At 49.5% G+C, this 25992-nt stretch overlaps 1 protein-coding gene across 3 annotated transcripts in view; it reads left to right on the top strand.

Annotated features, from left to right (window-relative positions):
- alms1 (ALMS1 centrosome and basal body associated protein) overlaps positions 1 to 25992 on the top strand; it is a 62877-nt gene that overhangs the window by 25200 nt on the left and 11685 nt on the right. The window contains exons 10-21 of one of the 3 annotated variants that reach the window (XM_036962584.1): positions 2339 to 2944; positions 5703 to 6333; positions 7476 to 7637; positions 9791 to 11398; positions 11525 to 11688; positions 12622 to 12730; positions 16217 to 16426; positions 18502 to 18661; positions 18815 to 18968; positions 19858 to 20023; positions 21886 to 21943; positions 23431 to 23487. In XM_036962584.1, the coding sequence (XP_036818479.1) occupies positions 2339 to 2944; positions 5703 to 6333; positions 7476 to 7637; positions 9791 to 11398; positions 11525 to 11688; positions 12622 to 12730; positions 16217 to 16426; positions 18502 to 18661; positions 18815 to 18968; positions 19858 to 20023; positions 21886 to 21943; positions 23431 to 23487 (4085 nt within the window). The remainder of the gene's footprint in view (positions 1 to 2338; positions 2945 to 5702; positions 6334 to 7475; positions 7638 to 9790; positions 11399 to 11524; positions 11689 to 12621; positions 12731 to 16216; positions 16427 to 18501; positions 18662 to 18814; positions 18969 to 19857; positions 20024 to 21885; positions 21944 to 23430; positions 23488 to 25992) is intronic. The other 2 variants (XM_036962586.1, XM_036962585.1) reach the window with 2 other exon arrangements.

Genomic DNA, 25992 nt, shown 5'->3' with positions numbered 1-25992 from the left:
ATGCCTCTCTACCAGACAAACTCACTGCATTTTACATCCGACAAAAACAACACAGAGTTGTGCATGAGGGCACCCGTTGACCCAGAGGACTGGGTTATCTCGCTCTTCAGTCAAGTCCTAAGGTCGCGGGGCAGGACTGTAATTCCCGGGGGCGAGTTCCCAGCATGCACAGACCAGCTGCATGGCCTATTGACTGTTATTTTCAACCTCTCCTCGTCCCAGTCTGTAATGCCCACATGTCTCAAGCTGACCACCATCGTTCCTGTTCCCGAGAACTCTTGAGGCTACCTGCCACAATGACTACCACCCTGTAGCACTCACACCTGTAATCATGAAGTGTTTTGAAAGGCTGGTTATGGCTAACATCAACTCCACCATCCCTGACATACCATGACCCACTCCAATGTGCATGCTGCCCCGCAGCAGATCCATAGACAACGCAATATCAATTGCACTCCACACTTCCCTAACCCACCTAGATAAGCGGAATACCTATGTGACAATGCTGTTCATTGAATACAGCTCAGCGTTCAACCCCAGTCCCCTCCAAGCTCGTCACTAAGCTTGTGACCCTGGGACTGAACACCTCCCTATGCAACCGGATCCTAGGGGGAGGGGGGCAACTGGATCCTAGGGGGAGGGGGGCAGCTGGATCCTAGGGGGAGGGGGGGCAGCTGGATCCTAGGGGGAGGGGGGGCAGCTGGATCCTAGGGGGAGGGGGGGCAACTGGATCCTAGGGGAGGGGGGGCAACTGGATCCTAGGGGGAGGGGGGCAACTGGATCCTAGGGGGAGGGGGGCAGCTGGATCCTAGGGGGAGGGGGGCAGCTGGATCCTAGGGGGAGGGGGGGCAACTGGATCCTAGGGGGAGGGGGGCAACTGGATCCTAGGGGGAGGGGGGGCAACTGGATCCTAGGGGGAGGGGGGCAACCGGATCCTAGGGGAAGGGGGGCAACCGGATCCTAGGGGGAGGGGGGCAACCGGATCCTAGGGGGAGGGGGGCAACCGGATCCTAGGGGGAGGGGGGCAACCGGATCCTAGGGGGAGGGGGGCAACCGGATCCTAGGGAGAGGGGGGCAACCGGATCCTAGGGGGAGGGGGGCAACTGGATCCTAGGGGAGGGGGGCAGCTGGATCCTAGGGGGAGGGGGGCAACTGGATCCTAGGGGAGGGGGGAAAGTGGTACTGGAGCAACAAGTCTGACACCAACAGGCTTCTGAACAGCTTTTACTCCCCAGACATAGACTGTAAATAGTCTGTGTAGCCATTTTGTTAACTATCTGCCTCAACTTCTACTCTGTCTTGACTTCTACTTTATCCTGTCTTGACTTCTACTTTATCCTGTCTTGACTTCGACTTTATCCTGTCTTGACTTCGACTTTATCCTGTCTTGACTTCAACTTTATCCTGTCTTGACTTCTACTTTATCCTGTCTTGACTTCAACTTTGTCCTGTCTTGACTTCTACTTTATCCTACCTCGACTTCTACTTTATCCTGCCTCGACTTCTACTTTATCCTACCTCGACTTCTACTTTATCCTGTCTTGACTTCTACTTTATCCTACCTCGACTTCTACTTTATCCTGTCTTGACTTCTACTTTATCCTGTCTTGACTTCTACTTTATCCTGCCTCGACTTCTACTTTATCCTGCCTAGACTTCTACTTTATCCTGTCTTGACTTCTACTTTATCCTACCTCGACTTCTACTTTATCCTGCCTCGACTTCTACTTTGTCCAAATAATATTTGACTGAGTCTGCACACTCAACACATTGACACTACCACACACACACTCACATAACACACAAACATACTGACTCACTCACGCACACACACTCACACACACTCACACACACACACTCACACACACACACTCACATATCACCATCCATAGTTGCTGCTGCTACTCATCTTGATGCCTAGTCACCTTCCCTCTATATAAACCTGCCCCTACCACTCCAGTATCCCTTCACATTGTAAGTATAGAATTGGCACTGATCTTGATTACTGCATTGTTGGGAAAGAACAAGCAAGAAAGGCATTTCACTGTACTTGTGCAGAAAAAGTTGATCTCATGGCTCCTCTGCAGTAGGGGGCAGCATGGAGTTTGTAGTGGTGGGATGGTTGTGGTGTTTTGGGACGTGTGTCCTCTCCAGCATGCTGTTCACCGGTGTGGTGTGGAGACAAGTCTTCTACAGATCGTTTCCTTTCTACTTTATGTGCGATTGAAGTCATCGAAAGCACTCAACTGGTTCAGTCTTTTGGGAGAGATGTTTTAGGAGTTAACGTCGTTTTTTATTTTCCTGGTCAGTTGATTGTGGTTCTTTCTCCTTGGTTCAGAACCCGAGGAGCACGGACACGGACAGCAGTACTGCGTCCAGCCTTGTAGGTCCAGGGGGCCAGCCTCCCTCCCTACCCCAGCCTGAGGAGCAGTTGGTTGGGGAGAAGAAGCAGTTCAGGGCCCTGAAGGCAGCAGAGGACTGTCTGTCCCACCAGCTACAGCAGCTGAGCAGGAACCCGTTTGACGACAGCGTTGAGCTGCGTACCCCTCTAAGGCAGGACCTAGAGGACCGGGTCAGACAGATCGCCCTCCGAGAGGGGTTATACGTCCTCCCTAGAACGCACCCTCCACCCCTCACCTCCATCACCATTGCCACCTCCCGCCGCTCCCCCCTCCCCGAGCCTCTACAGGTGTCCCAGTTCACCTTAGAAGGTGTCTCCCAACCCACAGTGCAGGGGTGGCTACCTCAGACACGGCCCCAGCAGCAGGGGAGGGAGAGCACCACCACCTCGACACACTGCTCCATGTCCAGAGACACATCCACCATGACTGGATCACAGGCCAACAGCAGCAGTCTGTACCCCAGAGACAGAAAGACACGCCTGGGCCAGGAGCCGGGACAGGAGCCGGGACAGGAGCCGGGACAGGAGCCGGGACAGGAGCAGGTAGAATCCCAGCTGAATCTATCTTTACCGCTTACTGACTAAAGAACTAACACTGTTATAGACTAACACTGTTATAGACTGACACTGTTATTCACACTCAGATCTGTTATAGACTAACACTGTTATAGACTGACACTGTTATTCACACTCAGATCTGTTATAGACTAACACTGTTATAGACTAACACTGTTATAGACTGACACTGTTATAGACTGACACTGTTATAGACTGACACTGTTATAGACTAACACTGTTATAGACTGACACTGTTATTCACACTCAGATCTGTTATAGACTAACACTGTTATAGACTAACACTGTTATAGACTGACACTGTTATTCACACTCAGATCTGTTATAGACTAACACTGTTATAGACTAACACTGTTATAGACTAACACTGTTATAGACTGACACTGTTATAGACTGACACTGTTATAGACTGACACTGTTATAGACTGACACTGTTATAGACTAACACTGTTATAGACTGACACTGTTATAGACTGACACTGTTATAGACTGACACTGTTATAGACTGACACTGTTATAGACTAACACTGTTATAGACTGACACTGTTATTCACACTCAGATCTGTTATAGACTAACACTGTTATAGACTAACACTGTTATAGACTGACACTGTTAATCACACTCAGATCTGTTATAGACTAACACTGTTATAGACTGACACTGTTATAGACTGACACTGTTATTCACACTCAGGTCTTTTATAGACTGACACTGTTAATCACACTCAGATCTGTTATAGACTGACACTGTTATTCACACTCAGATCTGTTATAGACTGACACTGTTAATCACACTCAGATCTGTTATAGACTAACACTGTTATAGACTAACACTGTTATAGACTGACACTGTTAATCACACTCAGATCTGTTATAGACTAACACTGTTATAGACTAACACTGTTATAGACTAACACTGTTATAGACTGACACTGTTATAGACTAACACTGTTATAGACTAACACTGTTATTCACACTCAGATCTGTTATAGACCAACACTTATAGACCGACACTGTTATAGACTAACACTGTTATAGACTAACACTGTTATAGACTGACACTGTTAATCACACTCAGATCTGTTATAGACTAACACTGTTATAGACTGACACTGTTAATCACACTCAGATCTGTTATAGACTAACACTGTTATAGACTAACACTGTTATAGACTAACACTGTTATTCACACTCAGATCTGTTATAGACTAACACTGTTATTCACACTCAGATCTGTTATAGACTAACACTGTTATAGACTAACACTGTTATAGACTGACACTGTTATTCACACTCAGATCTGTTATAGACTAACACTGTTATAGACTGACACTGTTATAGACTAACACTGTTATAGACTGACACTGTTATAGACTGACACTGTTATTCACACTCGGATATGTTATAGACTAACACTGTTATTCACACTCAGATCTGTTATAGACTAACACTGTTATAGACTAACACTGTTATAGACTGACACTGTTATTCACACTCAGATCTGTTATAGACTAACACTGTTATAGACTGACACTGTTATAGACTGACACTGTTATTCACACTCGGATATGTTATAGACTAACACTGTTATTCACACTCAGATCTGTTATAGACTAACACTGTTATAGACTGACACTGTTATTCACACTCGGATATGTTATAGACTGACACTGTTATTCACACTCAGATCTGTTATAGACTAACACTGTTATAGACTGACACTGTTATAGACTGACACTGTTATTCACACTCAGATCTGTTATAGACTAACACTGTTAATCACACTCAGATCTGTTATAGACTAACACTGTTATTCACACTCAGATCTGTTATAGACAACACTGTTATTCACACTCAGATCTGTTATAGACTAACACTGTTATAGACTAACACTGTTATAGACTGACACTGTTATTCACACTCAGATCTGTTATAGACTAACACTGTTATAGACTAACACTGTTATTCACACTCAGATCTGTTATAGACTGACACTGTTATAGACTAACACTGTTAATCACACTCAGATCTGTTATAAACCAACACTGTTATAGACTGACACTGTTATAGACTGACACTGTTATTCACACTCAGATCTGTTATAGACTAACACTGTTATTCACACTCAGATCTGTTATAGACTAACACTGTTATAGACTAACACTGTTATAGACTGACACTGTTATTCACACTCAGATCTGTTATAGACTAACACTGTTATTCACACTCAGATATGTTATAGACTAACACTGTTATAGACTGACACTGTTATTCACACTCAGATCTGTTATAGACTAACACTGTTATAGACTGACACTGTTATTCACACTCAGATCTGTTATAGACTGACACTGTTATTCACACTCAGATCTGTTATAGACTGACACTGTTATTCACACTCAGATCTGTTATAGACTGACACTGTTATTCACACTCAGATCTGTTATAGACTGACACTGTTAATCACACTCAGATGACCTGGTGTTTAAGAAAAGTAATGTCCTCTGGACCCTAACACTGTCACACTCTCTCTCCCTCTCCCTCCTCTTCCTCGGTCTCCCTCTCCCTCCTCTTCCTCGGTCTCCCTCTCCCTCCTCTTCCTCTGTCTCCTTCTCCCCCCTCTTCCTCGGTCTCCCTCTCCCCCCTCTTCCTCGGTCTCCCTCTCCCCCCTCTTCCTCGGTCTCCCTCTCCCTCCTCTTCCTCGGTCTTCCTCTCTCCCATCCAGCTGCCTGGTAGAGACCAAGAGAACCCCTTTACTGGTCCTCCCCACTCTGCAGCTCCTCTCCCTCTGACCCCAGTCATGTACGGGCAGATTTCCCGGGCTCACCCCGACGAAGGACGTCCTGGGTCCATCATGGGTTCTGGAGCAGACTGGGTCTCTGGAGCTTGGACCACCAGGACAGGTCAGGTCTCCCACCTCCACATCACCCTCTCCCCTGGTCCGAAAGGGGCTGAAGAGAGGTCCCGGAGACTTCTGTCCTTTGCTCCTGTCAGACACTCCTCTGCCGTCTCCAGCAGTGTTGACGAAGACGAGAGCCTAGGTTACGCCCCCGATCCTGCTCCGGCCAATAAGACGGGGTCGCAGGAGAACAGAGGGCCAATTTGGAGACAGGGGCAGGAGACGGCCGACGCCTCAGTCCAGATCACCACGGCAACGGCAACCTCCACCTTCCCACAATGCTTCACACCTCCCCAGAGGCTGACTGGTACCGGCCCGTCTAGGCAGGCGGCGCTGACAGTTCTGTTGCCGTATAAACCACACGGTAGTGAGGAGATGTTCTACGTACCCCAGACGCATCCTGAGCCACAGCTTTCCCCCATACGATCTGACTCCACCATGGAGAGTTCCCACCCAGGTACAGCATCTCTTATCTAGCTAGTTAAAATACATTATTTAGACGTTTCTAAACTATCTATAGTGACGCTGACAGACTGACAGGTATTCCAGGGCATTCAATAATGAATGATCCCCTCGGTCTAGAGAACTCCTGAAGGCTAACTTAGATCGTACTGTAATAGATGCAGCCACCTGGCCCCTCCTCTCTCTCCTCTGGCCCCTCCTCTCTCTCCTCTGGCCCCTCCTCTCTCTCCTCTGGCTCCTCCTCTCTCTCCTCTGGCCTCTCTTCTCTGGCCCCTCCTCTCTGGCCCCTCCTCTCTCTCCTCTGGCCCCTCCTCTCTCTCCTCTGGCCCCTCCTCTCTCTCCTCTGGCCCCTCCTCTCTCTCCTCTGGCCCCTCCTCTCTCTCCTCTGGCCCCTCCTCTCTTCTCTGGCCTCCTCTTCTCTGGCCCCTCCTCTCCTCTGGCCCCTCCTCTCTTCTCTGGCCTCCTCTTCTCTGGCCCCTCCTCCTCTCCTCTGGCCCTTCCTCTCTTCTCTGGCCTCCTCTTCTCTGGCCCCTCCTCTCCTCTGGCCTCCTCTTCTCTGGCCTCCTCTTCTCTGGCCCCTCCTCTCTCTCCTCTGGCCCCTCCTCTCTTCTCTGGCCTCCTCTTCTCTGGCCCCTCCTCCTCTCCTCTGGCCTCTCCTCTGGCCTCGTCTCCTCTGGCCTCTCCTCTGGCTTCCCCTCCTCTTCTCTGGCCCCTCCTCCTCCCCTCTGGCCTCTCCTCTGGTCTCCTCTCCTCTGGCCCCTCCTCTCTCTCCTCTGGCACCTCCTCTCTTCTCTGGCCTCCTCTCCTCTTCTCTGGCCCCTCCTCCTCTCCTCTGGCCTCTCCTCTGGTCTCCTCTCCTCTGGCCCCTCCTCCTCTCCTCCCCCAGACGGTTAGCAGCTGGTCTTTTGTAACAGGCACCATGTATCAAATTAATTATTCATGTTCCAGTGTGAGTGCAAGAGAGAGACAGAGGCAGTGTCAGGTCCAACAGCGATGATCCTCAGCGAGAGTAAGAGAGACAGAGGCAGTGTCAGGTCCGACAGCGATGATCCTCAGAGATAGTGAGAGAGACAGGGCTTCCTCCTTCCTCTCCGAGGCACTCACCCGTTCCTCCCGCTCTCTCTCTCTCCTCCCCAGGCTCGGACGACGCGGTGCCCCCTCGCTTCAACATAGAGATCCTGGGGTCACGAGGGCAGCAGGTGGACCAGGTGGTGGACAGAGGGGTAAACATCAAACACACAGAGGGTATCTACAGCAAGAGACAAAGACTGGGAGAAAACTACAGTATGGAGAGGACAGGTGAGCACTCAGTATAGTGAGGGTTTAACACTGGGAGAAAGGACCGGGTCAGTATAGTGATGGATAACACTGGGGGGAAGGACCGGGTCAGTATAGTGATGGATAACACTGGGAGGAAGGACCGGGTCAGTATAGTGATGGATAACACTGGGAGAAAGGACCGGGTCAGTATAGTGATGGATAACACTGGGGGGAAGGACCGGGTCAGTATAGTGATGGATAACACTGGGAGAAAGGACCGGGTCAGTATAGTGATGGATAACACTGGGAGAAAGGACCGGGTCAGTATAGTGATGGATAACACTGGGGGGAAGGACCGGGTCAGTATAGTGATGGATAACACTGGGAGAAAGGACCGGGTCAGTATAGTGAGGGTTTAACACTGGGAGAAAGAACCAGGTCAGTATAGTGATGGATAACACTGGGGGGAAGGACCGGGTCAGTATAGTGATGGATAACACTGGGAGGAAGGACCGGGTCAGTATAGTGATGGATAACACTGGGAGAAAGGACCGGGTCAGTATAGTGATGGATAACACTGGGAGGAAGGACCGGGTCAGTATAGAGATGGATAACACTGGGGGGAAGGACCGGGTCAGTATAGTGATGGATAATACTGGGGGGAAGGACCGGGTCAGTATAGTGATGGATAACACTGGGAGAAAGGACCGGGTCAGTATAGTGATGGATAACACTGGGAGGAAGGACCGGGTCAGTATAGTGATGGATAACACTGGGAGAAAGGACCGGGTCAGTATAGTGATGGATAACACTGGGGGGAAGGACCAGGTCAGTATAGTGATGGATAACACTGGGAGAAAGGACCGGGTCAGTATAGTGATGGATAACACTGGGGGGAAGGACCGGGTCAGTATAGTGATGGATAACACTGGGAGAAAGGACCAGGTCAGTATAGTGATGGATAACACTGGGGAGAAGGACCGGGTCAGTATAGTGATGGATAACACTGGGGGGAAGGACCGGGTCAGTATAGTGATGGATAACACTGGGAGAAAGAACCAGGTCAGTATAGTGATGGATAACACTGGGAGAAAGGACCGGGTCAGTATAGTGATGGATAACACTGGGAGGAAGGACCGGGTCAGTATAGTGATGGATAACACTGGGAGAAAGGACCGGGTCAGTATAGTGATGGATAACACTGGGAGGAAGGACCGGGTCAGTATAGTGATGGATAACACTGGGGGGAAGGACCGGGTCAGTATAGTGAGGGTTTAACACTGGGAGAAAGGACCAGGTCAGTATAGTGATGGATAACACTGGGAGAAAGGACCAGGTCAGTATAGTGATGGATAACACTGGGAGGAAGGACCGGGTCAGTATAGTGATGGATAACACTGGGGGGAAGGACCGGGTCAGTATAGTGAGGGTTTAACACTGGGAGAAAGGACCAGGTCAGTATAGTGATGGATAACACTGGGAGGAAGGACCGGGTCAGTATAGTGATGGATAACACTGGGGGGAAGGACCGGGTCAGTAGAGTGATGGATAACACTGGGAGAAAGGACCGGGTCAGTATAGTGATGGATAACACTGGGAGAAAGGACCGGGTCAGTATAGTGATGGATAACACTGGGAGAAAGGACCGGGTCAGTATAGTGATGGATAACACTGGGAGAAAGGACCAGGTCAGTATAGTGATGGATAACACTGGGAGAAAGGACCGGGTCAGTATAGTGATGGATAACACTGGGAGGAAGGACCGGGTCAGTATAGTGAGGGTTTAACACTGGGAGATAGGACCGGGTCAGTATAGTGAGGGTTTAACACTGGGAGAAAGGACCGGGTCAGTATAGTGAGGGTTTAACACTGGGGGCAAGGACCGGGTCAGTATAGTGAGGGTTTAACACTGGGAGGAAGGACCGGGTCAGTATAGTGATGGATAACACTGGGAGGAAGGACCGGGTCAGTATAGTGAGGGTTTAACACTGGGAGATAGGACCGGGTCAGTATAGTGAGGGTTTAACACTGGGAGAAAGGACCGGGTCAGTATAGTGAGGGTTTAACACTGGGGGCAAGGACCGGGTCAGTATTGTATACAGTATGTATATATTTAATGGACAGTGTCACTGCTTTGTTTGTGAATGTTATTTTCTCTTGAATTCTTAACCAGATACCATTTCCACCCTCAGGTACCACCGTGCCAAACGATGAAGGCCAACCATTGGTTGACCAGCGTACTCCACAGTCAAAATGCTTCTCTCATGTCACAGGAGGGTTAACCAGAGTACCTGCTATACCAATCACAACCACTAGAGGACCTGCTGTACCAACCACCACCACTAGAGGTCCTGCTATACCAATCACCACCACTATAGGACCTGCTGTACCAATCACCACCACTATAGGACCTGCTGTACCAACCACCACCACTAGAGGACCTGCTGTACCAACCACCACCACTAGAGGACCTGCTATACCAATCACCACCACTATAGGACCTGCTGTACCAATCACCACCACTATAGGACCTGCTGTACCAACCACCACCACTAGAGGACCTGCTGTACCAACCACCACCACTAGAGGACCTGCTATACCAATCACCACCACTAGAGGACCTGCTATACCAACCACCACCACTAGAGGACCTGCTATACCAACCACCACCACTAGAGGACCTGCTATACCAACCACCACCACTAGAGGACCTGCTATACCAACCACCACCACTAGAGGACCTGCTATACCAACCACCACCACTAGAGGACCTGCTATACCAATCACCACCACTAGAGGACCTGCTATACCAACCACCACCACTAGAGGACCTGCTATACCAACCACCACCACTAGAGGACCTGCTATACCAACCACCACCACTAGAGGACCATCTGCGGCCATGAGAGACCATGGAACCTCAATCACCACCTCCACACACACCCAGGGTGTCCCAGACACAGACCACCCTGTCCAGCCCTCCCTACGCTGCAGCCTGGGGGTGGGGGAAGAGGAGCTGGAGGTGTTTCAGCCTCTGCATGTAGAGATGGACTATAGTTCCATGGACCTCCACCATCACTTCCCCAAAACCCACCATCTCCACATGGACCACCAGATCTCCAACGCTCACCTTGTCCGAACCTCAGCCCCTCACCCAGGGATGGAGCGAGAGCCGGGGAGGCGGGACCACAGTCTAGCCCAGCGGAGTGGCAGCACTCTGGACCAACTGTGGCGCAGGTTCAGTGAGAGGTGGAGCCTGGAGGAGGCCCGGCCCACCAATGAGAGAGAGGCGTCCCTGCTGGAGCGGCTGGAGCGTCTGTCCCGCCTCATCCACAGCACCGGGACCTCCACCCCGCCAGAGCCAACGCAGCAGACTGATACCACAGAACAAGAGGGAGGAGGGAGGAGAAGAGAACGAAAGAGTAGTAGGAAGGAGGAAGAGAGGAGAAGAGGAGGTGTGGAGGAAGGGAGGAGTAGGAGAGAGGAGAGCAGCAGTGGCCGGAGCGATCCCCATGCTAAAGCTAACCAGGCTAAGGCTAGTGTTCCCCGCCAGGCCTGGGAGCAGCAGGATGAGGAGCCCCAGCCCGCAGAGGGGGAGGACAGCTCTAGCCCCTCCCATGGTCCGGCCCACAGCTTTAGCCCCTCCCACCTCCCGGCCCGCAGCCAATACCTGTGTCCAGCAGAGAGAGAGAGGTCTGGGAGCGTCTCAGGGGAGACCAGCAGCTCCATGTCAACAATAGACACAGCCCGACTGGTGAGGGCCTTCGGAGCCCACAGGGTCAGAGGGCTGAATACACAAGGTGGGTTCAGCAAGGATTCTGCTTGAGGTGTACATGTTACTTGGGAACACTTTTCAATTCAACGAGATTTTTAATGAACATTAGCTAACGTTTACGAACTATTCTCCTTTTGTTCAACTCACCTAGGGACCAGCCACAGGACCAATCACAGGACCAGTCACAGCCTTAGTAAACTGTACAGCACCATCCTCCAGCAGAGGCAGAGCAAGGAGCAGAGGAGAGGGAGGCCCAGAGAGACTCCTCATATCCCTCCAGTCCCCTCAGAGTCTACTGGCACTGATAACTCTGTAGTATGTCTACCGTTCTGTTGAGTTATTCTTCTCTCTCTCTCTCTCCTCTCTCTCTTCTCCTCTCTCTTCTCTCCATCTCTCTCTCTTCTCTCCCTCTCTCTCCTCTCTCTTCTTTCCATCTCTCTCTTCTCTCTCTCTCCTCTCTCTCTCTTCTCTCTCTCTCCTCTCTCCTCTCTCCTCTCTCTCTCTTCTCTTCATCTCTCTCTCTTCTCTCCATCTCTCTTCTCTCCATCTCTCTCTTCTCTCTCTCTCTTCTCTCCATCTCTCTCTCTCTTCTCTCCATCTCCATCTCTCTCTCCTCTCCATCTCTCTCTCTTCTCTCTATCCTCTCTCTCCTCTCTCTTTCTCTCCTCTCTCTCTCTCTCTTCTCTTCATCTCTCTCTCTTCTCTCCCTCTCTCTCTCTTCTCTCCCTCATCTCTCTCTCAATTTCAATTCAATAACTTTATTGGCATGGGAAACATATGTTATCATTGCCAAAGCAAGTGAGGTAGATAATATACAAGAAGTGAAATAAACAGTAAAAATGAACAGTAAACATTACTCTTCCAAAAAAAAAGAAAGACATTTCAGATGTCATATGATATACAGTGTTGTAATGGTCTGCAAATAGTTAACATAAATATGGGTTGTATTTACGATGGTGTTTGTTCTTCACTAGTTGCCCTTTTCTTGTGGTAACAGGTCACAAATTGTGCTGCTGTGATGTCATTTGGTTGGGTCTAATTGTGGGGTCTGTTTGTGTACAGAGTCCCAGGACCAGCTTGCCTCTCTCTCTCTCCTCCCTCACACTCCTCTCTGCTCTCTCTACCCTTTCTGTTATAAAACTGTTTGTTTTCAGACCCATCTTTCTCAGGCTCTGTTCTCTACTGTATATTGAATGATCTATAGTTTTGATAGCCATTGATCGGCTCCTGTGTATTGTGGCTCCTCAGATTCCAGCTGACTCTGCATCTTCAACCAGCACCTACACCCTCCCCTCGCATCGTGGCCCCTCCCACTCCAAGAAGGCAGTCAAACATGTCAACAAAGGCGTACAGGCAGGTCAGTAACCCAGTATGTTCTGAAAATAATATGTACAGTGGGGCAAAAAAGTATTTAGTCAGCCACCAATTGTGCAAGTTCTCCCACTTAAAAAGATGAGAGGCCTGTAATTTTCATCATAGGTACACTTCAACTATGACAGACAAAATGAGGGTAAAAAAATCCAGAAAATCACATTGTAGGATTGCACAATTGGTGGCTGACTAAATACTTTTTTTGCCCCACTGTACACTGAATAATAATATAAATGCAACATGCAACAATTTAAAATATTTTACTGAGTTACAGTTCACATAGTGTATTCAGACCCTTTGACTATTTCCACATTTTGTTACTTTTTCAGCCTCATTCTAAAATGGATTCAATTGTTTTTTCCTCATCAATCTAAAACCCCATAATGACATCACAATACCCCATAATGACATCACAATACCCCATAATGACATCACAATACCCCATAATGACATCACAATACCCCATAGTGACATCACAATACCCCATAGTGACATCACAATACCCCATAGTGACATCACAATACCCCATAGTGACATCACAATACCCCATAGTGACATCACAATACCCCATAATGACATCACAATACCCCATAATGACATCACAATACCCCATAATGATATCACAATACCCCATAGTGACATCACAATACCCCATAGTGACAAAGCAAAAACAGGTTTTTAGACATTTTTGCAAATGTATGTAAAAAATTAAATACATATATTAAATCACATTTACATAAGTATTCAGACCTTTTACTTAGTACTTTGTTGAAGAACCCTTGGCAGTGATTACAGCCTTGAGTCTACAGCTTGGCATTCAGGCCAAAGAGTTCAATCTTGTTTTCATCAGAGTAGAGAATCTTGTTTCTCATGGTCTGAGAGTCCTTTATGTGCCTTTTGGTAAACTCCAAGCAGGCTGTCATGTTCCTTTTACTGAGGAGGGGTTTCCGTCTGGCCACTCTACCATAAAGGCCTGATTGGTGAAGTGCTGCAGAGATTGTTGTCCTTCTGGAAGGTTCTCCCGTCTCCACAGAGGAACTCTGGAGCTCTGTCAGAGTGACCACCGGGTTCTTGGTCACCTCCCTGACCAAGGCCCTTCTCCCCTGATTGCTCAGTTTGCCTTGGCGAGCTCTAAGAGTCTTCATGGCTTCTTCCATTTCAGAATGATGGAGGCCACTGTGTTCTCGGGGACCTTCAATACTGCAGAAAGTTGTTGGTACCCTTCCCCAGATCTGTGACTCGACACAATCCTGTCTTGGAGCTCTACGGACAATTCCTTCCACCTCACGCACGGCTTGGTTTTTGCTCTGACATGCACTGTCAACTGCATTTATCACAGGTGGACAACTTGTTTGTGCTTTGTCATTATGGGGCGTTGTGCGTAGATTGATGAGGGGAGAAAAATATTGAATCAATTTTAGAATAAGGCTGTAACTAAAGGGGAAGGGGTCTGAATACTTTCCGAATGCACTGTATAAGGAATTCAGTCAATTGAAATATATTCATTAGGCCCTAATCTATGAATTTCACGTTACTGGGAATACAGATGTTGGTCACAGAGACCTAAAACCTCTTAAGGATCTGACCCTGTTCTTCAATTTTCTCCTAAAATAACACACCCAAATCTAACTGCCTGTAGCTCAGGATCTGAAGCATACGCATATTCTTGGTATCATTTGAAAGGAAACACTTTGACATTTGTGGAAATGTGAAATTAATGTCGGAGAATATAAAACATTAGATCTGGTAAAAGATAATACAAACAAACAAAAATATGCATTTTCATTTATTTGTTTATTTATTTTTATAATCTTTGAAATCCAAGCGAGGCCATAATATAATATTACAGTTTAGGCGTAATTTATATTTTGGCTACTAGATGGCAGCAGCGTGTGTGTAAAGTTTCAGATTGATCGAGTGAAGAATTTGCAATACTGGACAATATGTTGCTACATTTTATCTCTGGGAGCCTCAGGATGACCAATCAGAGCCAGATCACTGAATGTAAATACATGATTTACCTTCAGAGGTGAATGTATCAAACCAGTTGCCGTGACAAAAGTGTTCTGTTCCTCAAACAATAGCATAGTATTATTTCACTGTAAAAGCTACTGTAAATTGGACAGTGCATTTACAGTAACACGAATTTAAGCTTTCTGCTCGTATAAGACATGTCTATGTCCTGGAAAGTTTGCTGTTACTTACAACTGTCATGCTAATCACATTAGCGCACGTTAGCTCAACTGTCCTATTGGCGGGAACTGAAACATGCTGTCGTACACGTCGATCCAGAGCATCCCAAACATGCTCAATGGGTGACATGTCTGGTGAGTATGCAGGCCATGGAAGAACTGGGACATTTTCAGTGTCCAGGAATTGTCTACAGAGTCTTGCGACATGGGGCCGTGCATTATCATGCTGAAACATGAAGTGATGGTGGTGGATGAATGGCACGACAATGGGCCTCAGGATCTCGTCACTGTATCTCTGAGCATTCAAATTGCAATCAATAAAATGCAATTTGTGTTTGTTGTCCGTAGTTTATGCCTGCCCATACCATAACCCCACCGTCACGATGGGGCACTCTGTTCACAACGTTGACATCAGCGAACCACTCGTCCGCACAACGCCATACACGCTGTCGGCCATGTAGACAGGATGAGATGTTATCTGCTCGGTACAGTTGAAACTGGGATTCATCCGTGAAGAACACACTTCTCCAGCATGCCAGTGGCCATCGAAGGTGATCATTTGCCCACTGAAGTCGGTTACGACGCCGAACTGCAGTCAGGTCAAGACCCTGGTGAGGACGATGAGCACGCAGATGAGCATCCCTGAGACGGTTTCTGACAGTTTGTGCAGAAATTCTTCAGTTGTGCCAACCCACCGTTTCATCAGCTGTCCGGGTGGCTGATCTCAGATGATCCCGCAGGAGAAGGAGTGGGCTGGCGTGGTTACACGTGGTCTGCTGTTGTGAGGCCGGTTGGACGTACTGCCAAATTCTCTAAAACAACATTGGAGGCGGCTTATCATAGAGAAATTAACTTTCAAGCCTCTGGCAACAGATCTGGTGGACATTCCTGCAGTCAGCATGCAAACTGCACGCTCCCTCAAACTGCACATTTTTAGAGTGGCCTTTTATTGTCCCCAGCACAAGGTGCACATGTGTAATGATCATGCTGTTTAATCAGCTTCTTGATATGCCACACCTGTCAGGTGGATGGATTATCTTGGCAAAGGAGAAATGCTCACTAACAGGGATGTAAACACATTTGTGCACCACATTTGAAATAAATAAGCTTTTGGTGTGTATGGAACATTTTGTTTGTTCTTTTATTTCAGCTCATGAAACATGGGACCAACACTTTACATGTTGCGTTTTGATATTTTTGTTAAGTGTATAAACATTGAAGGTGTGGAAGGTGTGGCTCAAACATGGACACTCGACCATCTCTCACTCTCCTCTCCGCAGGGGACCTGGAGATTGTGAGTAACGGAACACGTCGTCACACCCGAGACGTCGGCACAACGTTCCCCTCGCCAGGCTCAGCCAGGGGTGCCAGGGTGCTCCCCTCCTCACACTCTGGTAGCAAGAGGGTTAGAGCTGGGGACAGGAGCCCTCCTAAAACGCAGAGGAAGAGGAAGATGAGCCAACCCTCTGCCAGGCCCTACTACCCTCAAGGTACGGAGAACTGACATTTTACATTTAAACTCTGGAGCGCTCCAAATCAGTAAAACAATACTAATCCAATATGATTTAAAGACAGAAACGAGCAGCGGGACTAGCCTCACAATTTGAAGCACCCTCCATTTGTCCTCAGAATTGCCTCAATTCATCAGGGTCATGGACTCCACAAGGTGTTGAAAGCGTTCCACAGGGATGCTGGTCCATGTTGACTCCACAAGGTGTTGAAAGCGTTCCACAGGGATGCTGGTCCATGTTGACTCCACAAGGTGTTGAAAGCGTTCCACAGGGATGCTGGTCCATGTTGACTCCACAAGGTGTTGAAAGCGTTCCACAGGGATGCTGGTCCATGTTGACTCCACAAGGTGTTGAAAGCGTTCCACAGGGATGCTGGTCCATGTTGACTCCACAAGGTGTTGAAAGCGTTCCACAGGGATGCTGGCCCATGTTGACTCTACAAGGTGTTGAAAGCGTTCCACAGGGATGCTGGTCCATGTTGACTCTACAAGGTGTTGAAAGCGTTCCACAGGGATGCTGGTCCATGTTGACTCTACAAGGTGTTGAAAGCCTTCCACAGGGATGCTGGCCCATGTTGACTCTACAAGGTGTTGAAAGCGTTCCACAGGGATGCTGGTCCATGTTGACTCTACAAGGTGTTGAAAGCGTTCCACAGGGATGCTGGTCCATGTTGACTCTACAAGGTGTTGAAAGCCTTCCACAGGGATGCTGGCCCATGTTGACTCTACAAGGTGTTGAAAGCGTTCCACAGGGATGCTGGCCCCATGTCGACTCCAATGCTTCCCACAGTTGTGTCAAGTTGGCTGGATGTCCTCTGGGTGGTGGACCATTGTTGATACACACGGGAAATTGTTGAGCGTGAAAAACCCAGCAGCGTTGTAGTTCTTGACACAAACCGGTGCGCCTGGCACTTAAATATTCTGTCTTGCCCATTCACCCTCTGAATGACACACACATACACAATCCATGTCCCAATTGTCTCAAGGCTTAAAAATCCTTATTTAACCCGTCTCCTCCCCTTTCATCTACACTGATTGAAGTGGATTTAACAAGTGACATCAATAAGGGATCATATCTTTCACCTGGATTCACCTGGTCAGTGTATGTCATGGAAAGAGTAGGTGTTCCTAATGTTTTGTAGACTCAGAGTATATCTCCATGTATCACTTTCTGATAAGAAGTGAGTACCATGCAGTTCTACCAACCTTATTGTTAATGTCCGCCCTGAGATTGGAAGGTTATGAGTTCAATCCCTGGACGAGTCATACCACAGACCTGATGGGTCTCTGTTTGGCACTCAGCAGTAAGGAGATAGTTTAGGGCACTCGGCATTAAGGAGATAGTTTCGGGCACTCGGCAGTAAGGAGATAGTTTAGGGCACTCGGCAGTAAGGAGATAGTTTAGGGCACTCGGCAGTAAGGAGATAGTTTAGGGCACTCGGCATTAAGGAGATAGTTTAGGGCACTCGGCATAGCTTTCGCCTCAGTGAATGTATGGTCAGTGTATGTCATGGCATTAAGGAGATAGTGTGTCTTCATGTCTTGTTTCCTACTTCCAGGTGTCTCTTCCTGTCTGTTTCCTACTTCCAGGTGTCTCTTCCTGTCTGTTTCCTACTTCCAGGTGTCTCTTCATGTCTGTTTCCTACTTCCAGGTGTCTCTTCATGTCTGTTTCCTACTTCCAGGTGTCTCTTCCTGTCTGTTTCCTACTTCCAGGTGTCTCTTCATGTCTGTTTCCTACTTCCAGGTGTCTCTTCCTGTCTGTTTCCTACTTCCAGGTGTCTCTTCCTGTCTGTTTCCTACTTCCAGGTGTCTCTTCCTGTCTGTTTCCTACTTCCAGGTGTCTCTTCCTGTCTGTTTCCTACTTCCAGGTGTCTCTTCCTGTCTGTTTCCTACTTCCAGGTGTCTCTTCCTGTCTGTTTCCTACTTCCAGGTGTCTCTTCCTGTCTGTTTCCTACTTCCAGGTGTCTCTTCCTGTCTGTTTCCTACTTCCAGGTGTCTCTTCCTGTCTGTTTCCTACTTCCAGGTGTCTCTTCCTGTCTGTTTCCTACTTCCAGGTGTATCGTGGTACATCCCTGCTGAGGACCTGAGAGCTGAGGGCAGGAAGGAGAACAGGCCGGAGCAGCAGCCTCCCCAGGGCCCGGCCTGGTTTGAACCCTACAGCAGAACCACCCGGCCCTGGAGAGAACCGCTCAGACAGAGACAAATACAGGACAGGTCTGTCTGTCTGATCTATCTTAATCTACTATTTGTTTAAAAATGTATTGTTTTTTAAAAATCTTTCTTATTTTTTTTATTATTCTATTGTATAGTTTAAGAACTTTGAACTGTTTTTTTTGTGGTTATAAGAACTGTGCTGTGATTTGTCAGGGAGAGACTGACAGACAGACTACAGACCAATCAGCTGGAGGCTGACCGCGACAGACCCAGTGAGAGGCAGCACACCAAGCACAGCATCATCACCCCTCCTGGGCCTGAACCCACTGGCAACGCCCCCGCCGCCCTGGTCCGCATCTCTCTCCAGGTCTGGTTCACTACTCTGTGTTTCGATGTGTCTGTTGCCTACTCTGTGTCTGTTGCCTACTCTGTGTCTGTTGCCTACGCTGTGTCTGTTGCCTACGCTGTGTCTGTTGCCTACGCTGTGTCTGTTGCCTACGCTGTGTCTGTTGCCTACTCTGTGTCTGTTGCCTACTCTGTGTCTGTTGCCTACTCTGTGTCTGTTGCCTACTCTGTGTCTGTTGCCTACGCTGTGTCTGTTGCCTACGCTGTGTCTGTTGCCTACTCTGTGTCTGTTGCCTACTCTGTGTCTGTTGCCTACTCTGTGTCTGTTGCCTACTCTGTGTCTGTTGCCTACGCTTTGTCTGTTGCCTACGCTGTGTCTGTTGCCTACGCTGTGTCTGTTGCCTACGCTGTGTCTGTTGCCTACGCTGTGTCTGTTGCCTACTCTGTGTCTGTTGCCTACGCTGTGTCTGTTGCCTACTCTGTGTCTGTTGCCTACTCTGTGTCTGTTGCCTACTCTGTGTCTGTTGCCTACTCTGTGTCTGTTGCCTACTCTGTGTCTGTTGCCTACGCTGTGTCTGTTGCCTACTCTGTCTGTTGCCTACTCTGTGTCTGTTGCCTACTCTGTGTCTGTTGCCTACGCGGTGTCTGTTGCCTACGCGGTGTCTGTTGCCTACGCGGTGTCTGTTGCCTACGCTGTGTCTGTTGCCTACGCTGTGTCTGTTGCCTACGCTGTGTCTGTTGCCTACGCTGTGTCTGTTGCCTACTCTGTGTCTGTTGCCTACTCTGTGTCTGTTGCCTACTCTGTGCCTGCGCCGTGTTGCCTACGTTGTTGGTCAAAGGTCAAACAAACTGCTCCTCTTCAACACGATTAAGCCCATCTAAAACCTGTTCCACGTCTTCAACTCCTGTAGGAGGCTCTGGAGCTGCGTCGGCCAGAGTTTGTGTCTCGGTCTCGGGAGAGGGTGAAGCGTCTGGTGCTGCAGGTAGAGGAGAGGAAGCTGCAGGTCGTCTTCAGCAGAGAGAGAAACAAGCTCTTCAACCAACCCAGAAGACCAGGGAGACTGTCCCAACCCGCAGGTACCAACCCTCCTCCTAGTCTCCCAACCTGCAGATACCAACCCTCCTCCTAGTCTCCCAACCTGCAGGTACCAACCCTCCCCCTAGTCTCCCAACCCTGCAGGTACCAACCCTCCCCCTAGTCTCCCAACCCGCAGGTACCAACCCTCCTCTTAGTCTCCCAACCTGCAGATACCAACCCTCCTCCTAGTCTCCCAACCTGCAGGTACCAACCCTCCCCCTAGTCTCCCAACCCTGCAGGTACCAACCCTCCCCCTAGTCTCCCAACCCGCAGGTACCAACCCTCCTCCTAGTCTCCCAACCTGCAGATACCAACCCTCCTCCTAGTCTCCCAACCTGCAGGTACCAACCCTCCCCCTAGTCTCCCAACCTGCAGGTACCAACCCTCCCCCTAGTCTCCCAACCCTGCAGGTACCAACCCTCCCCCTAGTCTCCCAACCCGCAGGTACCAACCCTCCTCCTAGTCTCCCAACCTGCAGATACCAACCCTCCTCCTAGTCTCCCAACCTGCAGGTACCAACCCTCCCCCTAGTCTCCCAACCTGCAGATACCAACCCTCCCCCTAGTCTCCCAACCTGCAGGTACCAACCCTCCCCCTAGTCTCCCAACCTGCAGGTACCAACCCTCCTCCTAGTCTCCCAACCTGCAGGTACCAACCCTCCCCCTAGTCTCCCAACCTGCAGGTACCAACCCTCCCCTAGTCTCCCAACCTGCAGGTACCAACCCTCCCCCTAGTCTCCCAACCCTGCAGGTACCAACCCTCCCCCTAGTCTCCCAACCTGCAGGTACCAACCCTCCCCTTAGTCTCCCAACCTGCAGATACCAACCCTCCCCCTAGTCTCCCAACCTGCAGGTACCAACCCTCCCCCTAGTCTCCCAACCTGCAGGTACCAACCCTCCCCCTAGTCTCCCAACCTGCAGATACCAACCCTCCCCCTAGTCTCCCAACCTGCAGATACCAACCCTCCCCCTCAGTCCCCCACCCCTCTTCAACAACTTAACACAATAGGTTTGTTAAACAGGTACCAACCCTCCCCCTAGTCTCCCAACCTGCAGATACCAACCCTCCCCCTCAGTCCCCCACCCCTCTTCAACAACTTAACACAATAGGTTTGTTAAACAGGTACCAACCCTCCCCCTAGTCTCCCAACCTGCAGATACCAACCCTCCCCCTCAGTCCCCCACCCCTCTTCAACAACTTAACACAATAGGTTTGTTAAACAGGTACCAACCCTCCCCCTAGTCTCCCAACCTGCAGGTACCAACCCTCCCCCTCAGTCCCCCACCCCTCTTCAACAACTTAACACAATAGGTTTGTTAAACAGGTACCAACCCTCCCCCTAGTCTCCCAACCTGCAGGTACCAACCCTCCCCCTAGTCTCCCAACCTGCAGGTACCAACCCTCCCCCTAGTCTCCCAACCCTGCAGGTGCCAACCCTCCCCCTAGTCTCCCAACCTGCAGGTACCAACCCTCCCCCTAGTCTCCCAACCTGCAGGTACCAACCCTCCCCCTAGTCTCCCAACCTGCAGATACCAACCCTCCCCCTAGTCTCCCAACCTGCAGGTACCAACCCTCCCCTTAGTCTCCCAACCTGCAGATACCAACCCTCCCCCTAGTCTCCCAACCTGCAGGTACCAACCCTCCCCTAGTCTCCCAACCTGCAGGTACCAACCCTCCCCCTAGTCTCCCAACCTGCAGATACCAACCCTCCCCCTAGTCTCCCAACCTGCAGATACCAACCCTCCCCCTAGTCTCCCAACCCGCAGATACCAACCCTCCCCCTCAGTCCCCCACCCCTCTTCAACAACTTAACACAATAGGTTTGTTAAACATGGCTGATTGTACCGTCTTCTCTCCCAAGGCACAGCGGTGTTTCAAAGAGCCGTTCCCAAGAAGGAGATGGTGCAACGATCTAGACAGTAAGCCTGGATCGATGTCGACTTTAATCACCTCTGCTTTTTAGCATTAAACATTTGTGCTTTTCATTTTGAATGAGGATGTCTCTCATGTGAATCATTAACAAGTGGAAATAAATGCAGGTTATTTTCCATAAACCTATTACATTGATGTTGTTTACCCTCTCGTAACCCCTCCCCTCTTCTGTTTCTCTCTCGTAACCCCTCCCCTCTTCTGTTTCCCTCTCGTAACCCCTCCCCTCTTCTGTTTCCCTCCCGTAACCCATCCCCTCTTCTGTTTCCCTCTCGTAACCCCTCCCCTCTTCTGTTTCCCTCTCGTAACCCCTCCCCTCTTCTTCTGTTTCCCTCTCGTAACCCCTCCCCTCTTCTGTTTCCCTCTCGTAACCCCTCCCCCCTCCACTGTTTCCCTCTCGTAACCCCTCCCCCCTCCACTGTTTCCCTCTCGTAACCCCTCCCCCCTCTACTGTTTCCCTCTCGTAACCCCTCCCCTCTTCTGTTTCTCTCTCGTAACCCCTCCCCTCTTCTGTTTCCCTCTCGTAACCCCTCCCCTCTTCTCTTTCCCTCCCGTAACCCCTCCCCTCTTCTGTTTCCCTCCCGTAACCCCTCCCCTCTTCTGTTTCCCTCTCGTAACCCCTCCCCTCTTCTGTTTCCCTCTCGTAACCCCTCCCCTTTTCTGTTTCCCTCCCGTAACCCCTCCCCTCATGTGTTTCCCTCCCGTAACCCCTCCCCTCTTCTGTTTCCCTCTCGTAACCCCTCCCCTCTTCTGTTTCCCTCTCGTAACCCCTGCCCTCTTCTGTTTCCGTCTCGTAACCCCTCCCCTCTTCTGTTTCCCTCCCGTAACCCCTCCCCTCATGTGTTTCCCTCCCGTAACCCCTCCCCTCTTCTGTTTCCCTCTCGTAACCCCTCCCCTCTTCTGTTTCCCTCTCGTAACCCCTCCCCTCTTCTGTTTCCCTCCCGTAACCCCTCCCCTCATGTGTTTCCCTCCCGTAACCCCTCCCCTCTTCTGTTTCCCTCTCGTAACCCCTCCCCTCTTCTGTTTCCCTCTCGTAACCCCTCCCCTCTTCTGTTTCTCTCTCGTAACCCCTCCCCTCTTCTGTTTCCCTCTCGTAACCCCTCCCCTCTTCTCTTTCCCTCCCGTAACCCCTCACCTCTTCTGTTTCCCTCCCGTAACCCCTCCCCTCTTCTGTTTCCCTCTCGTAACCCCTCCCCTCTTCTGTTTCCCTCTCGTAACCCCTCCCCTCTTCTGTTTCCCTCTCGTAACCCCTCCCCTCTTCTGTTTCCCTCCCGTAACCCCTCCCCTCATCTGTTTCCCTCCCTTAATCCCTCCCCTCTTCTGTTTCCCTCTCGTAACCCCTCCCCTCTTCTGTTTCCCTCTCGTAACCCCTCCCCTCTTCTGTTTCCCTCTCGTAACCCCTCCCCTCTTCTGTTTCCCTCTCGTAACCCCAACCCTCTTCTGTTCTCCTCTCGTAACCCCCTCCTTGTGCTATCAGACAGTCAGGTCAGGAACAGGAAGCAGGCTTTAACAACAGGGGGGCCAGGAGGAGGAGGTAGGTTACACAACATTGATAACCCTAACCCCCCCCCTGTGCTGTCAGACAGGGCAGGAACAGGAAGCAGACATTAATAACACTGAGACCAGACAGGAGGGACACAACTGACACTGAAACCAACTATCCAAAACCTAAAACTGACCCTTTACCTAAAGAGATATGTTCTGGGGCGTCATGCGTGTCCTTATAGCCTCTACTAGACAGAGGAGGTGGTAAGTCACAGGTCAGACAGCATGCATGGATAACCCTGGTTCAAAAAGCCGCTTCACCAGCAATGTGTCTTGTGTCCGTCTTATCCTGCCATGTGTTAACCAGGAGCCTATCTGTAAAGGTTTCCGAATGGTCTCCCCGACTCACCAGGCTTCTGCCACCAGGCTTCTGCCACCAGGCTTCTGTCATCAGGCTTCTGCCACCAGGCTTCTGTCACCAGGCTTCTGTCACCAGGCTTCTGCCACCAGGCTTCTGCCACCAGGCTTCTGTCGTCAGGCTTCTGTCGTCAGGCTTCTGTCGTCAGGCTTCTGTCACCAGGCTTCTGTCACCAGGCTTCTGTCACCAGGCTTCTGTCACCAGGCTTCTGTCACCAGGCTTCTGTCATCAGGCTTCTGCCACCAGGCTTCTGCCACCAGGCTTCTGTCATCAGGCTTCTGCCACCAGGCTTCTGCCACCAGGCTTCTGTCACCAGGCTTCTGCCACCAGGCTTCTGTCACCAGGCTTCTGCCACCAGGCTTCTGCCACCAGGCTTCTGCCACCAGGCTTCTGCCACCAGGCTCCTGTCACCAGGCTTCTGCCACCAGGCTTCTGCCACCAGGCTCCTGTCACCAGGCCTCTGCCACCAGGCTTCTGCCACCAGGCTTCTGTCACCAGGCTTCTGCCACCAGGCTTCTGCCACCAGGCCTCTGCATTATTCACATGGGCCTCCCTGCAGTGCATACTGCATGTATCCATCCCCTTTACCAAAGGGCTGCCTCTTGTCCGGTTCACCGAAGACACGCCCCTCCAAACATTATTGGAATGATCCCGTCCTATCAGGCCACATCAACAGGAGTCCTGGGGTGTCTCTGTCTTATTGAGAACAGGTCCCCCCCCACACAATACAATTTACAGGAGCCTATGTGTAAAGACGTCCTCAGGACAATGTTGACTGTCGACACGCCAAACATTTTTACTGTTGTTAGTACTCGTTACTGTAGCCTATGCCATTTAGTAAACTGTAGTATCAATCCACAATGGACTAGAATATTCCGTGCCCCCAGAGACCGTCAATAACCTGCAGAACTGGAGACAATGGCACGCGTTGGTTGGCCAAGCCCTCGTCACACTCCAATGTATTTATTAATCGAAATCCAGCCGTTTCTCCCCACCACCGCCAGCTAATTCCTGCTGTGAAAATAGCCAAAGTATTTCTGACACACCAACTGGACCTATTCTGAAAGTATTCAGACCCCTTCCTGACTTTTTCCACATTTTGTTACGTTACAGCCTTATTCTACAATGGATTAAATAAATAAAATATCCTCAGCAATCTACACACAATACCCCATAATGACATCACAATACCCCATAATGACATCACAATACCCCATAATGACATCACAATACCCCATAATGACATCACAAAACCCCATAATGACATCACAATACCCCATAAAGACATCACAATACCCCATAATGACATCACAATACCCCATAATGACATCACAATACCCCATAAAGACATCACAATACCCCATAATGACATCACAATACCCCATAATGACATCACAATACCCCATAATGACATCACAATACCCCATAATGACATCACAATACCCCATAATGACATCACAATACCCCATAATGACATCACAATACCCCATAAAGACATCACAATACCCCATAATGACATCACAATACCCCATAATGACATCACAATACCCCATAATGACATCACAATACCCCATAATGACAAAGCAAAAACAGGTTTTTAAAAATAGAAATAAAAAACACGTACCTTATTTACATAAGTATTCAGACCCTTTGATATGAGATTTGAAATTGAGCTCAGGTGCATCCTGTTTCCATTGATCATCCTTGAGATGTTTCTACAACTTCTTTGGAGTCCACCTGTGGTAAATTCAATTGATTGGACATGATTTGGAAAGGCACACACCTGTCTATATAAGGTCCCACAGTTGACAGTACATGTCAGAGCAAAAGCCAAGCCACGAGGTTGAAGGAATTGTCCGTAGAGCTCCGAGACAGGATTGTGTCGAGGCACAGATCTGGGGAAGGGTACCAAAACATTTTTGCAGCATTGAAGATCCCCAAGAACACAGTGGCCTCCATCATTCTTAAATGGAAGAAGTTTGGAACCACCAAGACTCTGAGTTACTCTTGTCATTTTAGTGTTTTATTCTTTGGCTTGTAGTGTGATTTTGCAGAACTTTAACCGTATTAAGCAGCAAACCAAGGCTGGCCTCATCCATTTCCCCTACAATAAGAGGACAAAATGGCCATTGCAAA

The sequence above is a fragment of the Oncorhynchus mykiss genome, chromosome 25 (assembly GCF_013265735.2).
Source record: "Oncorhynchus mykiss isolate Arlee chromosome 25, USDA_OmykA_1.1, whole genome shotgun sequence".
Classification (NCBI taxonomy): domain Eukaryota; kingdom Metazoa; phylum Chordata; class Actinopteri; order Salmoniformes; family Salmonidae; genus Oncorhynchus; species Oncorhynchus mykiss.
This window is presented reverse-complemented; position numbering and strand designations above follow the sequence as displayed.